The sequence below is a fragment of the Monopterus albus genome, unplaced genomic scaffold, assembly GCF_001952655.1.
Source record: "Monopterus albus unplaced genomic scaffold, M_albus_1.0 scaffold24.1, whole genome shotgun sequence".
In the NCBI taxonomy this organism is placed as follows: Eukaryota; Metazoa; Chordata; class Actinopteri; order Synbranchiformes; family Synbranchidae; genus Monopterus; species Monopterus albus.
This window is the reverse complement of record NW_018127904.1, coordinates 904,486-919,085: the sequence shown is the minus strand read 5'-3', so window position 1 is coordinate 919,085 and position 14,600 is coordinate 904,486. Positions and strand designations below refer to the sequence as shown.

Here is a 14,600-nt window from a genome sequence, read left to right as displayed (position 1 = left end):
TGTGAGACCTTGTGCGAGCTCTCTGCTTTGTTTACATTCTGCTAGCTCCTCACATTTGGGGTCTGGGGTTTGCTAATGAGGAACTATGTTGAACACTGACGAACGGAGACAATTCATTGTCAGTTTTAGTCTCTGCATGGGGAGTGTTGAAAATACTGTTAATATAGAAAATGACCTGCCTTATTCTTTAAAGTGATCTACAAGCAATGCTAATGTATGGTATTAACATAGCATTATATTATACAACGTTTGGCTCCTACATCAAGCCCCCTGCCTTTTTTTGCTCACAAAATGTAAATAAAATTTATTTGTGACTGTCCCCTTTTTAAATAACTGCAAACACCTTGATCATACTTTTACTTCTTTTGATATTAAGAGCAATACTTCAACATTTATAGTGCCACCTGTTTCATGAGGCTGTTAAAGAGATGCTCTTCCAATCCTTAGGTCATAATTAGTAATCAGTCCAAAAAAATAAGGTTTAGCCTGAGGTTGAGTTCTTGTGTAAATCTGAATTTTTGATGCTGAACAGTTGAAGACAGCCCAAGGCTCAACTCTAGCTTGTTACCTTCGTTGGTTTACACTGTGTGTGTGTGAGTGTGTGTGTTGCTAGATGGAAAGTCCGGGCATTAGAGGTCATCTCCTGGGGAATAGATATACCTGTACTGTATATCAGTCACTGTGATCCATCTAACATTTGCTGAGGTAAGTGGACCAGCAGACTGACTAACCAAAGGGTTGTCATTGGCATCTACAGCACAGAGCCACTCTGAATGGCCAACAATCAATAATCAGAACTAGGTCACAGTTTTAAAAAACTTGTATAAATGTGCTTCTTTATTCCTGTTAAGTGGAAAAACCTTTCCAGAGCTTTCAGACAATTCTTTATGTACCACAGTACTGCTATAACTAAGCAAAAGCATTTTAAACACTTTAAGGCAGGGGTTTTCAACCAGTGGTCTGTGGCCTGCGAAGGCATTGCAGGTGGTCCCTGACCATGCATTCAATAAGCTTTATTTTATTGTCATTGTAACATTGTGACACATACAACAAAATTTAGTTTGGAGCCGGGGACCTCGGGCCACTGCATACTGTACATACACACGCTGCCATCACGGGCAACTTGGGGGTTCAATGTCTTGCCCAAGGACACTTAGACATTTTGGACTGCAGGCACCGAGATTCGAACCTTCAAACACTTCACTGTCGCCCTCAATAATGTAGTTTAATTTATCAGTAGTTTAATTTTATTTTTTAAACATGTGTGAGTAATCTAGTTCATGCAAAGATATAACGTTTAAAAAAAGCCATGGTCACTTTCAGAATTAAAACAGTGCCCATGTGGTGTAGCCAACCTACAACAGTGGTCCTTGGGTTACCCCTTAGTCAGAATGGTGTTCCCTCAGTCACAGTTGGTTGAAAACCCCTGCTTTAAGGTTCAGATTATCAGAAACAGTCTATATGTGTCGTCTAAAATGAGTCAGAAGCAGCTATGTTACCTACTCAACAATACTGTGTTTGCTACATGATATGGCATAAAAACATCACAATGTGCAACTTCAAGCTTTGGGCACTTAAATGTGTGAGGTAGCAAAATAATCTGTATATACATTAATTATATTTCAAATGGCTCTACCTAAAAAAAACTTTAGCTGTTTGGTTCAAATTGGTTGATTAGGTGTTTATGTCCACAGCAGCCACAGATACCTCCTGCAATACTTTGGCATCAACAACAACCCAGCGAAGCTCTCTGAGGGTGAAGAGTGGGGTTGTGCCCTGAAGAGGGCAGCCTGGGGCAGTTAGAGAGCACAGTTTCTCTGTCTTTGCTCCCTGTTCCTTGTATCGCGCCAGCGCTGATCCACAGGGAAACTAGTCTTTGACTTCCTTAATGACAAACATCTGAGACACAGTCTTCTTGACCCGTAGAGCAGTGAGTCGAGCAGTAGGGTTAGCATACCAACACTCTCTCATCAGTTTGCCCATCACACGCATTGCCTGGTGTATCAACAAGGGCACAGTGTCATTAAGTGTCATCAAGCTACCAGTGACTTCACACTGGGAGAAGCTCGACTACAGCAAATCTACAGGGAGAAATCTAGTTTGTTAACTAAAGCTGTTTAGAAAAAGTAGTTCAAACTACTTTGTATAAAAATTATCAATTTGACAATGTAGATGTGATACAAACCTATAACAAAATGTATCGCAACAAAGTCGCTCGCCACTCAGCTGACTTTGTAACCGGAGACCTAAACATGTCCTAAATAAAACAATCCCATCTGAGCAAAACTGCAAGAAATGTCGTTTGTATTATCTGACTACGACTAAAACAGTAAAGAAAGATTATTTAATTTGCACCTTTTTAGACCATTTGACCGACTTGTCTTGTCAGTTTTGAAACATCTGAGTTGTTCTGTCTTAACAACTAAAACAGCTTTGCAGCTTTTCAGACAGTATGAACATTTGAACACTGGTCTAAATAATGGGCCTGTGTTTTTACTTGTTTATAAGACAAATGATCAGAGTCAAAGTTCTTATCCAACAGGCGGTTCTGTTTGGCTCTGGACATGTCCCAGGCAGCACCGAGAAGCTGCTCACATGCAGCATTGTGAAATAAAAAATATAAAACATTCCTTTCCTTTTATGGTCCAAAACTGTAGTTTCAGTAGTGAACCATGCCAACTAGTAATTTAACTACTTGAATCACTGTGCAAAATATGAACTACCAGCAAGCTACTGCAAATTGTACTTGAACTACTAGTTTTATTACATGTAGTCACTACTCCCCAACACTGCCTTATCAAAATGATCAGTTTTTCAATTAACATTTCATTTGGAGGTCAAATATAAATAATGTATCAATCACTAGTTACATAAGACAAAGCCTCAGCTGTGTTACCCCTCCTGTGCCGCCTGTGACCAGACGGATCATCTATTATAATTTCATAAACACACTAGTTATGAATTATATCAGCATATTAGTGATACTATCTTCTCTCACCTCACAGCTCTGCCACTGGTTGGGAATGTTGGGCCTGAGTTTCTGGTCACACACCACCTTTCTCATGTCCTCGATGGACGGATCTGAAGGCACCAGGTCATAGTAAGGCAACTGGAAATCTTCATGAAGTCCTGTGAAAATATAATGTTTATGAACATGCTTTTCATCACTGGGTTCATGACACACAGGACGGATGATTTAGAACCTAGTGAAAACCCACCAGGATATAAATTACTTTAAATTAGTATCTGCAAGGGACAAACTGACCATAACAACTGGGACAATTACTGGGACAAGTGCAGTTTGAGTGCAGTTTTGCTGGTGACTGATCCATTATATATTTCCATGAATATTGATAAACCAATAGGAGTGTATATGTGCATGTGTCATGTAAGGTACCCCTAACAGAGCATCGTCGGGCCAGTTCCCAGAACACCAGGCCTAGCGAGTAGATATCTGCCCGCTTGAATGACTCAAAGCTATCCATATTGATTGTCTCATCCAGAATTTCTGGGGCCATGTACCTGCAGAGGACAAAATGATTAAGGCCTAATGTAATAAATAAAAAGTACTTCTTTAATCAAGTTCAGTGTGCAGGTTTGTTGCAAACTACAGAAGAAAACAAGCTAAATTTACCTGTCATGCACGTAAATGTTCTCATAGACCGCAAAGATTTAAATGTTACTTTTCTGGGAATTTGTTCCCACTTTGTTAAAAACAATCACCACACTGATGGTTTACAGCTCTACTTTGAAAAAAGACATCATCCTGGAGGATCCTGTCGCCACGAGGAGTCGCCTAGGTCTAGTTGTTTTAACTCCCACACAAACTTTGCTCTAATTTATTTGGATAAACACTTGTGTTCATCACTTTACTACAAGAAAACCTTTTTTTTTTTCACAGCCTTTAGTTGTATCATGCCTGGATCGATCCTGTTTGCTTTCTATCATCTAATAATTTGAGGTCTCGTGACATTTGCCCAGTACTTTTCTCAGCAGACCTTCAACAACACTTTGTCATTGTTTCATTATGGTACTCTGTACACACCCAGCAAACAGTACTCAGTTAACAAACAGCATATTATTTTAGGAATCGCTAATGGAACTGAATGTGCATGAGACATGGAAACAGATGTTTTTCACTATGGAGTCAGAGCCAGTTAACACTATTGGCCAATGAATTCAAAACATGTTGAGAAATTCAGAGGCTGACTAATATGAAAACTCCATAGGAAACACATCAGATAAACCAGATCAGCTTTGAACTCACTTCAGTTTTATTTCTTGTTTCTGTTTTTGTGTGTTTTTGTTCTGTGTTTCCATGTGATGTATATCCAACCTCTTGGTTCCCACTCTGTGGTTCGACGGTATGTCTATGGTGTTGGTGCTGGAGTCGTGTTTCACTGCCAAACCCAAATCTGCGATGACTGCTGTGCCGTTCTTCTTCACCAGAACATTTTTAGACTTTAGGTCTCTGTGAGCAATGGCAGGCTTCCCTAGAATCACAGAAGTAATTCAAATAAAGGGAGTGTCACTTTTCTCTGGATTAATTCATGGTAGTTCAAATATCTTTGCAGTTTGGACTGTAGGCCCACAGATATACAAAGACTGAGATTTGGAAAATGATGTTACTTCCTTTTTTTAACTTCATTTAGTCTGAATGACAATAAATTGAAAATGTAATTAACACACTAATTGTTAATGAAAATACTTGTTAGTTGCGGTGCTAAATTACGACCTAATTTAAATTTAATCCTAATTCAAAGAGGATACACATATAGGTTATGATAATTCTTGCATCATGTCCATGGAGACTGTAGTATATGGTATCTTTATTGTGCACATATGCGTCATAATCCTTTAAATTCTCAGACAGGAGGTCAGTGTTGTCATCTCGATCATTTAGTAAGTCCAGCCTTACCCTGCATGCCAATGATCTCCATGTGGAGATGTGCCAGCCCACTGGCTATGGACAAAGCCAGGACAATCATGCCTTCCATGGAGACTGTGTACCTGTTCAGGTAGTCATACAGAGAGCCATGCTCATGGTACTCTGACACTAACCAGAGCTGAGTCCATGAGCCATTATCTGCAGCACACAGCAAATAATACAGTCACATGTTGGCACAGTAACTGCATATTTGATTAAGTTAGGTCAGCGGATCTTAACTTATCAAGATATTACAGCTATTGAGCTCATTATACATTCAAAGGTTCACACACCTTTGTTGTCAGCAGCGATGAATCCCAGGATGTTATCGTGTCTAAGCATGATAGTCTGATAAATCTCTGCTTCACAGAACCAGGACCTCTCATCCCTGGAGGAGAAGATCTTCACTGCCACATCCTCTCCTCGCCACTTGCCCCGCCACACCTCACCAAACCGACCCTTCCCAATGATCTCCTGCAGGACAATGGTTCGAGCTATGGTTCGCTGGACCAGTAGTGGCAGACCTGCAAGAGACAAAGCAAATCATTCCACCAGCCAAGGCTATGAACAACGAAGAAGAGTCTTTTTGTCTCAGCAAATCAATTACTGTTGCAAAAGTTACATTTTACTTGTTTCACCAACCCAGAATGAATCACACAGCAAATAATCACAGACTGTGCTGACATATTAAACAGCTGACAGAGTTCCTCTCACCTGATCCAGAGCCTGAGGTGCTCATGTCATAGATCAGATCTTTGAGACATTTGTCAGGTGACATGAGCATCTGGTCATCCAGAGGATCCTCCGAGTCCTGATTGTGGGCTCGTCTGTAGGCACAGCAGTGGCCCTGCACAACAAACACACCTAGAAGGATCCCCACACTCAGCAGGCAGGATGGCACTAGAATCATCGCAGCGAGCTGCAGCCTGCCCCAGCCAGGTTCTTCCAACGGCCTCTCTAGTAACAGATACAACATGACTTGAAATCACAATTGTATCTTTTGTGACTGAGCTCCATTTGATTGTTGCACCCTCTGGTGGTGGTGTTGATTATGGTGTAAGTGTAGACAGAAATCATCCTTTCAAGTGAGCAACATATTTCTATTGGTGTAATACTACTGCTCAAATATGCAGACAGATGCACTGTATAACCCTTTTCTTAATGCAGGCTTGGTGAAAATGAAGATGTCAGCCAGTTGGCAAATATGAAACGTTGCAGATGGAGATGGTACATTTGGCAAATGCAAAGCTAACTATTCCAAAAGCTGTTTTTCCAGAGTGCCAGACATTTTAGTCACTGCCCATAATTGCCATTAATCAAAGTGATAAAGAGATACAGATGTGCTGTGCCAGTAAACTGTTCTGCAGCAAGTAAAAATCCAAATGTATTTTTTCATCTAGCATGCTCCTTCATTTAAATTAAAGTGATATGCACTGATCAAACGCAGGTGCACCGTGAGACCCTGCAATAAACTGTGGGTTTGGCAAAACAATATAACCTGGCGTTTCTATGTAGCCTTCATTCTCTCTGTGGGTAGACACAGAAGATTTTGTCACAAACAAAAATGGCAGAGCTGATGGGCACTGTGATAACAGGACATTTACAGATGAACACGGTAATAGCTCTATAGCATAGTACAACAGTGATAGGTCTGGAGAAATACAAATCATTTAAAGCCTATCTGTGAGAATTGCTGTAGCTTCATATTAGATTCACAAACGACTGCAGGAAGTATTAACTCTTTCATGTGAGTATAGTAATAATACAGATTTGAAACCTAAAAAAGTGGCTCGATGTTCCTTCGTTAAAATCCCCCAAACGTCAATATCCTCACCAGGAGAGCCTTTAAACATGCAGATGGCCCAGTGTGCAAAGCAAAATGTTGTGAACTCAACCACAGTTTCCTAAGACATCTCTAACCTTTAACCACATATCCTGCCATGTGTCCAACTGGACTTCAGGAGATATGGTGCAAAACAAGACTTTACTCTCCCCTGGCCCAGTGGCAAAAGACCTTCTACAAACTGTAACTGGTTTTTTTCTGACTCTTAGGCAATTCTGCCTGGGTCAAGGAGGTAATCTCCACAGTCATTTGTAATTTTATGTTGTTTGTTTGACTTTAAGAAATGAATGTTTGGAAATAACAGTGACAGAAGAACACTGGAGCTATCCTTAGCAAGGTGTTACATCACAATAAACTAAACCAAACCATAAATCCAGCTACGCAAACCCATAACTTCAGCTTATAAATGTAGATGCATTTTAGTATTTAGGCCTGCACAGACATCACAACCCTGATAAATATTAAGTGTTTATGTATACAAAAATAAATCACACATTGGATGAGCTTGTGTGCTGATATTTAGCAGAGCAGTGGAACAGACTGATTGTCAACACCATCACAGCCTCAGGCTGTTGCCCCGACCCATCTTATCAACAGTCTGCAGCCCTTCTCACATTAAATCTCCTCAGTAGCCTGAACAGTTTATGACGTTGACCGCTGTCTGAAAATGCCGTTTAACTCCAATTGTTTTACCTGAACAAAATCAGTGGGAGAAAACTTAGTTTTCTCACTTTTTTGTTTTATTTGGTGTCAAACATTATTCATAGTGACCGACAGTCACTATCAAAAGTTGAAAAATGCAGGAAAGGGAAACCTAGGCTGTTTCTATCTAAGAGGAATATGAACACAGACACCAGCATATACAGCAGCACTTCCATTTAGCACAACTGACCTGAGTGTCCAGCTAAACGTGTTAGTTTTATATTTCTGTATTTACCATTTATGCTTTTCAAAAGTCTGTGTACAAAACCGAGCCAGCAGTTAGCAGGTTAACTGGTTAGTCGACCAACTGATAATAATTTACAACAAATCTGATAATTTCTTTAAGCAAAAATGGCAAAATCCAACGGGATGCAGTTTTTCTTCATCCTCTTCATCCTGTGTGACAGTAAATTAAATATCTTTGGGGTCTGAATAGTTGGTCTGATAAAATAAGGCATCTGCAGACCACAACTCTTGACTAATGTGAAAGGCCAAAAGGCCTTTTTCACTTGTTTATTTTATTTATTTATTGACCTGCCAGCATTTTCCATTAAGTTGTATATCCACAGGTGTAAGTAATCCTTCACTGCTTTAAGGCCAATGTCCACCCAGCAGACCCATGAGAGGCTTTTAACGTGCAATAGACTACATGCCTGGCAAAGTATTTATTTAGAATTCAAGGGAGGGAGGGGGAGCATCGCCAACCGCCATCCCATAGCGTCTGCCAAATTTGTTATGTCACAGGATCTGGTAGGATCAGCATCCACCTCGTCTAGCTGGGGCCAGAAGGACGGGAAATCTCGCACACTGTCAACTGAATACTGTAGCAACTGAGCAATGTGGCATTAACACATGGACTGCCTGCCTGCATACATTCTCAGCTACAGTTCAGAAGCACCGCTGTTTATTTAACCTATCTTGGTGTGAAATTGAAAAAAAAAGGCTGCACCTGGGTATAGGTGCAGAGTCTCATTGTTGCAGAAGTCAGTGAAGCAGCAGTTCCTCTTGGAGACATTGCGGGAGCTGTAGCAGAAGACCTGGCCCTTCATCTCAGAAGGTGACAGGCAGGACTTGACCGTCTCCTCCTTCCCATCAATCAGCATCACAGAGTTCCAGCAGGCACCATCTGCGGCTGTTTCACAGGTGTGGTTGGCGCAGAGCAGGCACACACACTTCAGACCTGAAACAAATTATTCAAGCTAGTTAGATCATTATTTACTTCACAGACACTTTCAGTTAACCCAGACTCATAAAAACAGAGCAAAAGGACAATAAACCCACAGACTGTCAGGGTTAGTGGTCTTTAACTCCTTAAAAGAAGGATGTGCCTGTTATGTAAGGAGGTCTATGCTCTTAAATGGCTGGAGGTGGAGAGACTGGTGTAATGCCTCTTACTTTAACACCCAGATAATCTTCTGTTCTACTTGGACCTACTGTCATGCTTTGTTTGATAAGAGTGTGGCTGATTACTAAGCAAGGCTGCACTGACTGCTGGCTGGAAAAACCATGGGATAACTGTGAGCATTGTACATTAACTGATGCAGCTATTTTTAAAGAAGCTCCAGTTTTTATCCCATATTAGATGCCCGTAATAACAAGAGTGGAAGTTGCCCAAAGTGTCAACAAATAAATCCTATAATATAGTTGTTAAATTATAATGGTAATGTTTAGATAAATTGTTTATTCATTTCAACACTGAATATTAAGTAATAACCTTTTCAAAAATGATTCCCATACATTTTATTATAACTTAATGAATCTCTGTCAACGTACATACAAACTGCAGTAAAACCAGGTGGGTGCTGTCTGAAATGTGTCTCAAAGCAACACCTGAAACTATGAAGTTTAGCCAGAGGTCATTCTTGACACCTGTCGTGAGGGACTATTCAAACTCCCAAGAAAGCCGATCATTTTTCATTGATTTTGTGATGTGGACTGCAGACAGGCCAAAGTCCGCATGAGTTGTAGCTGCCTTGAAAGTAAATGTTATTTGTATTATGCATGTCAAATATGTATTGTTATTATTAGTTCAACTTTTATTTGTAAGCCACCATGTACAATATTAAACATAAATGTTGTAATTTGATGTACCGTACCAGAGTTAGCTTAAAGCTAATTTTCATCTGAAGTCCCCGACACGTTGCAATCAAAAACATCATCACAATGACAAAACAATACCAAATAAAACTGATATAATACAATATAAAACCAACTATAGATGCAAAACTAGACAGGACATAACATATCAATATATTTAAACACAAGATAACATTAGCAAAGCTCAAAATCAGTAGTTACATCACTGGCTGGCCTTCAGTAGAGTTTTCAGTTTAGCTTTCAAACTGCTAAAAGAGTGGCAGCTCCTTATGTCATCTGGTAGAGCATTGCACTGAGATGTGCTACGATGAAAGGACACAATACAATCTGTCACAGATGATATTCTCAGTGATTGGGCAGTAATTTAGAAGCCTTCCTGAGATGGTGGTCACAGTGTAGGATGTGGTCAAAGTGTCTCCAGTTCATGGATTCAGTGTGAGAAAAGGTCCTTTTGGTCAGAAGGTCTCGAATGATATCTAAAGATATCTAGTCCTAATCAGTAAGGATGACAGCCTGCTAAGGTCCTATTTGTTCCACTTTATACTGTTACATATGAAGAGAATGACAATAAATTCTGCCTCGACCTTTTGACACTCAGTCTTAAGCACATTTTATACCTACTGAGGATTCAAATGTTTAAAAATGGGTCATGAAGTTTCACTTTAAGGTTCAATAAATTGCTAAAACGGTTGGACACTGTAGTTTTTAATAAATAAAAGGAAGTTGTGCATTTTGGGGATGAGTTTCAGCTGCAGATTAATGTACATTTGATGCACCAGTAAGTATGTACAGTGGAACCACCATAGTGATGTGATGTTAGTGAGATAAATTCATCGTTATTTTGTCTCTTAATTGCATTTACCGACAATTAGGAAAACAGTATATCACGAACCTAAGTTCATATGAAGCTTTGTAAAGCTCCACCTGCAGTACATGAGACATCTTGGCAAAATCATCAGACAAAAAGCTGTTTTACCCATACAACATACCTGAGAGTTGCTTGGCAACAACTTTCTCAAGGAAAATGATTATTAAATAAAGTTTGAATAGACTGTAGCTCCAAAATTGAGGAATAAGAAGGCTGGGCTTTTTTTTTGCGGCAGATGATTTGACTGAGCGCTGGTTTGCATGTTTGTTTCTCTAATCATGCATGATAGCAGGGAAGCAATATGTTAAAAATGTTCTATTTTCTATTTTCCATTTTCTAGCATCAGTAGAGATAAAAGGCCTGAGGAGTAAGAAAACACCTGCTCAAAACAGACAAAATGTTCTCAAAACAACAATCGGCATAATCACATATTGGTGTGACTCAACTGCATCGGGGTTGGCTCGGGTTTGAACATGGAATATAATATTCTTGTCAGGTCCAGCCACCATGCTCTCAGACTATAGTCGAGTTCAGACAGAAATATGCAGCCCGATCCATACTCTACACCCTGGACAGACAACCTCACACTCAAGGCATTTGGACTCTGGGAGGAAGCTGGAGTACCTGGAGAAAACCCACACAGCCAGGAGGAAAACAAGCAAACTCCACAAGTAAAGGCCCCACTCTGTTGCGATGTTCGAACCTTCCTGCTGTGAGGAGACAGTTCTCACCACTGTAATACTATGCCACCCCAACAGTACATTACATCAAATTAGAGTTAACACAATATTTTAGTGTGTTTACTGCTCCACATCTCACCTGTCATTAACATCAAGGCCGTAGACTTTTAGTCACATGGGATCTAGTGTAATATCTCCCCTAATAAAAAAACCTTTGTGTGATAAATCCAACCTTGGCATCCCTCTCCAGTGTTAGCATCATAGGTGGAATCACTGGCCTCTAATGCCATTGAAGGAAAAAATGAATTGCGAGTATAAAGGAAGGTAGAGCTTTCATATTTTGAATGTGACTAAAGCCTTAGCTGAAGGTTGTACTACAACCTGACTGAACTCACACATATTAATATCAACCTCGGCGGCTGTTACTGAGAATTTCCTGCTTTATATTCACATATCCCTACATGTCCTTCTCTTTGTGCTTAAGTTTTTATGGCATAGAGCAGGTGACCAAGATGAAGTATCCCTTTAAATGTGACTTCATATTGATTGCGAATTCAAAGGTTGTTTATCTCTGTATAGTTTGACACAGTGGGTGAAGCAAAACAAGCAAAACAAGCTGTGTGAATAGAACCAGAAATCAATGAAAGTTAAGCAAACGCACTGGAAGTGTTACAACACAGTCCAGCAGTTGTGAAAAACTGTTATGTCATTGGAGTTTTGAGATGCAGCACCTTCTAGATGTTCGTACTTGGAGGTGTAAAGAACTGGTCTTGTGCAGGTGGAGCAGTTATCCCAGATGAAACGTAACATAAAGGTTTAATTCAATCAGTACATCCATATATGTGTTAGAAATTGAATGCTTCTCTGAGATGCTCAGTAAAGGGGACGTGAGTCTTCTATACTGAGGACATCTTTGACAAGAGAAGTAGGTTCAAGGTAATGAAAGGGAAGGGGGATACAATTTAAGGGGTCAGTTAAATTTAAAAATGCATGCTATATGTACAACCAAAAAAAGATTTTGTATTTCCATAAGTGGGGTAAAACTATGGAATAATTTAAATGTGGACGTAAAAAATAGTAATAGAATTGATGAGTTTAAACATAAATATAAAGCTATGTGTCAATCAAGATATATGCAAGAACAGGCTTAATGATTAATTAGATGGAACATTGTGGGTGTGGTGTATGAATGTTAACACTCTGTAATAATTTTTTAGTATATTACTTGTGTGGTGTAGAAGAGAATTATTTATGTAGAGATACTGCTTGCAAACCAATGATGGTAAGATGATGTCATGGGGTAGGACTGGATAAGTCTGACTTCTTCCTACTCCATTCAAGCATGTACTAGGTATAAGCACATTGATATTGGATTATGTGTACAATCATGTGTGTTGTCATATCAACTGTCTTTACATGCTTGAAAGAATAAATCAAATCAAATCAAATCAAATCAAGGCCACACTGGAGGAACTGAACCAGACAAAATCATATATGACTCAGTGTGTGACGTCTGTATAATTAAGCTGATTCAAAAACACTATCAAAGGCAGGGTAGTGAAACCAAAGGCAGGCAAATTCCTAGAACATTCACAATGTGGCCAATAATGGAGAAAGTATTTATAGCTGCAGAAAACATAAGTGGACGAGCAGACAGCATACATACCTTCTTTCACTGGAAGAATTTTTCAAATACAAAGAATGTGCAGTAGTAATAGCAACCATGCAGCTTTATTTGTGTTTGTTTGTTTGTTTAAATCTACCTTTTATCCTTGTAGGGATTAACAACTTTTTAAGTAATTAGTCTATTCAAATGCAGTAGCAATGTAAAGTATAGTGCTGAGAAACTTGTACATTTTTAAAAAACCATTGCACGACAGACTTCTTCAACAAGAACTGTCATAAAACTCATGAATCATATTGTATGTGTGCTATGACATAGAGAGATAAACTGCAGCCTCATATTACTTCACCTGTTACCAGAAATCAGGCCATCTCCTTGCAAAAGCACTCAGCTATAGCCAAATTAGTGTGTTCAGAAAAAGGTGTACAATATGTGCACTTCTATAATTGATTTTTATTGAACAGTAAATGGCTGAAAACCTTTTACAGTTAACCCACCAATCTCTTTGCTCCATTTGAAACAATAGATTAGCTCCCACACACCTTCCTGTCATGAGTACATCCTTTTTTTCCCCAAATTTGTCAATGTTTTACTCAAAGCCTTTCTTGAAAAGTGTCTAATATGAGCGAATGTTTATTAAAATAGCAGCTAATTAATTGTTGGTGGACTGACTAAAAACAAGTCTACAGAAAAGACCATTCAGATCTCAATAAGATGTGTAAATGTAACTGAAACAACTAGGTTTTACTAGAACACCAATGCCATGCTCTCACCATAATCTCACAGCATAGACACTGATTGGGAAATGGCACTGAAGAATAAAAGTGACAATATTCTGCATATTTTCAAGATTTTGTTTAATCCACAAGTCTGCCACGCATACTTCTCTACAAACAAACAAATAAATAATAATAAAAGCCCCCAGAATACTTGGTCTGTTAACATCCTATACAAAACCAAACATGGAAAAACAGGCTGTTTGTAGAAGTCAGCTATTTAATTTCCTTCCATAACTGGTCAATGAAAAATTAAATATATGTGCTTTTAATAATTTTTAAATACAACTTGTAATGCGTCCTCCTATTTGATGACATAACCTATAATTCTCAAAAACAGCTTTAACAGGTTTCAAAACAAGAGATTTAACTGTCTGCTTAACTATTTATCTTGGTTAGGTAACACCTATGCAATTTATGAACTCACGTAAACCCCTGACCCAAAACTGTAATTTACTTAATGAATGTGTCTGATGAAAATATGAACTGAGCTCCTGTACCTGCAGTCAGCTGGGCGACACACAGGAAGACCAACGCCGCACGAAAGCTCCGCTTCCTGCGACAAGTCATGGCAAGTGCCGCATCTGCTCCTTCTCCGACGCACCGTTTACGTAGCTGCTCTACAGAAAACGCGACATTGCGGTGATGTCCGCCGGCCAGGCACCCCGCCACGAATGGCTTTCGCTGGGAGGAAACTGTAAAACGCAATGAGAGGTTTCGCTCCGCCTCTGTTGAGCGGAATGTTAGAGGATTAGCGCTGCAAACCTCTGATAAAGACATGTGAATGGGAATCCGAGAGAAAGTGTTTTGCACGTCCATTTAACTGTTGCGGGTCCAATAAAACACCTTATGGAGATTCCCTCTGTTCTCTGAGGGGTCCGTTTTCATTTATTTAGTAAATGTGGTCAAAGAAAACCAGATTAAATTGCTTACATTACACTGAAAAGGGGTAATGAAGAGTTTTTAAACCAAGTCCAAAACATCATTAGTAAGAACACTGAACTCCCCTGATGAGCACAGCAGACATGCACTGTCACTAAAGGAATATGGATATTACATTAAGTGTTTCAGGGGGATGCACTG

At 39.5% G+C, this 14,600-nt stretch overlaps 1 protein-coding gene across 1 annotated transcript; it reads right to left on the bottom strand.

Moving 5' to 3' along the window:
- Nucleotides 1–1,053: 1,053 nt before the first annotated feature.
- acvr1c (activin A receptor type 1C) lies at nt 1,054–14,333 on the bottom strand. Its single transcript, XM_020594751.1, has 9 exons — nt 14,018–14,333; nt 8,422–8,652; nt 5,642–5,884; nt 5,221–5,451; nt 4,919–5,086; nt 4,337–4,493; nt 3,398–3,522; nt 2,999–3,129; nt 1,054–1,995 (listed from the first exon to the last, which is right to left on the bottom strand). Exons 1-9 carry the CDS (start codon nt 14,295–14,297, stop codon nt 1,870–1,872), a joined length of 1,692 nt encoding a protein of 563 aa, XP_020450407.1. The 5' UTR covers nt 14,298–14,333; the 3' UTR covers nt 1,054–1,869.
- Nucleotides 14,334–14,600: the final 267 nt, after the last annotated feature.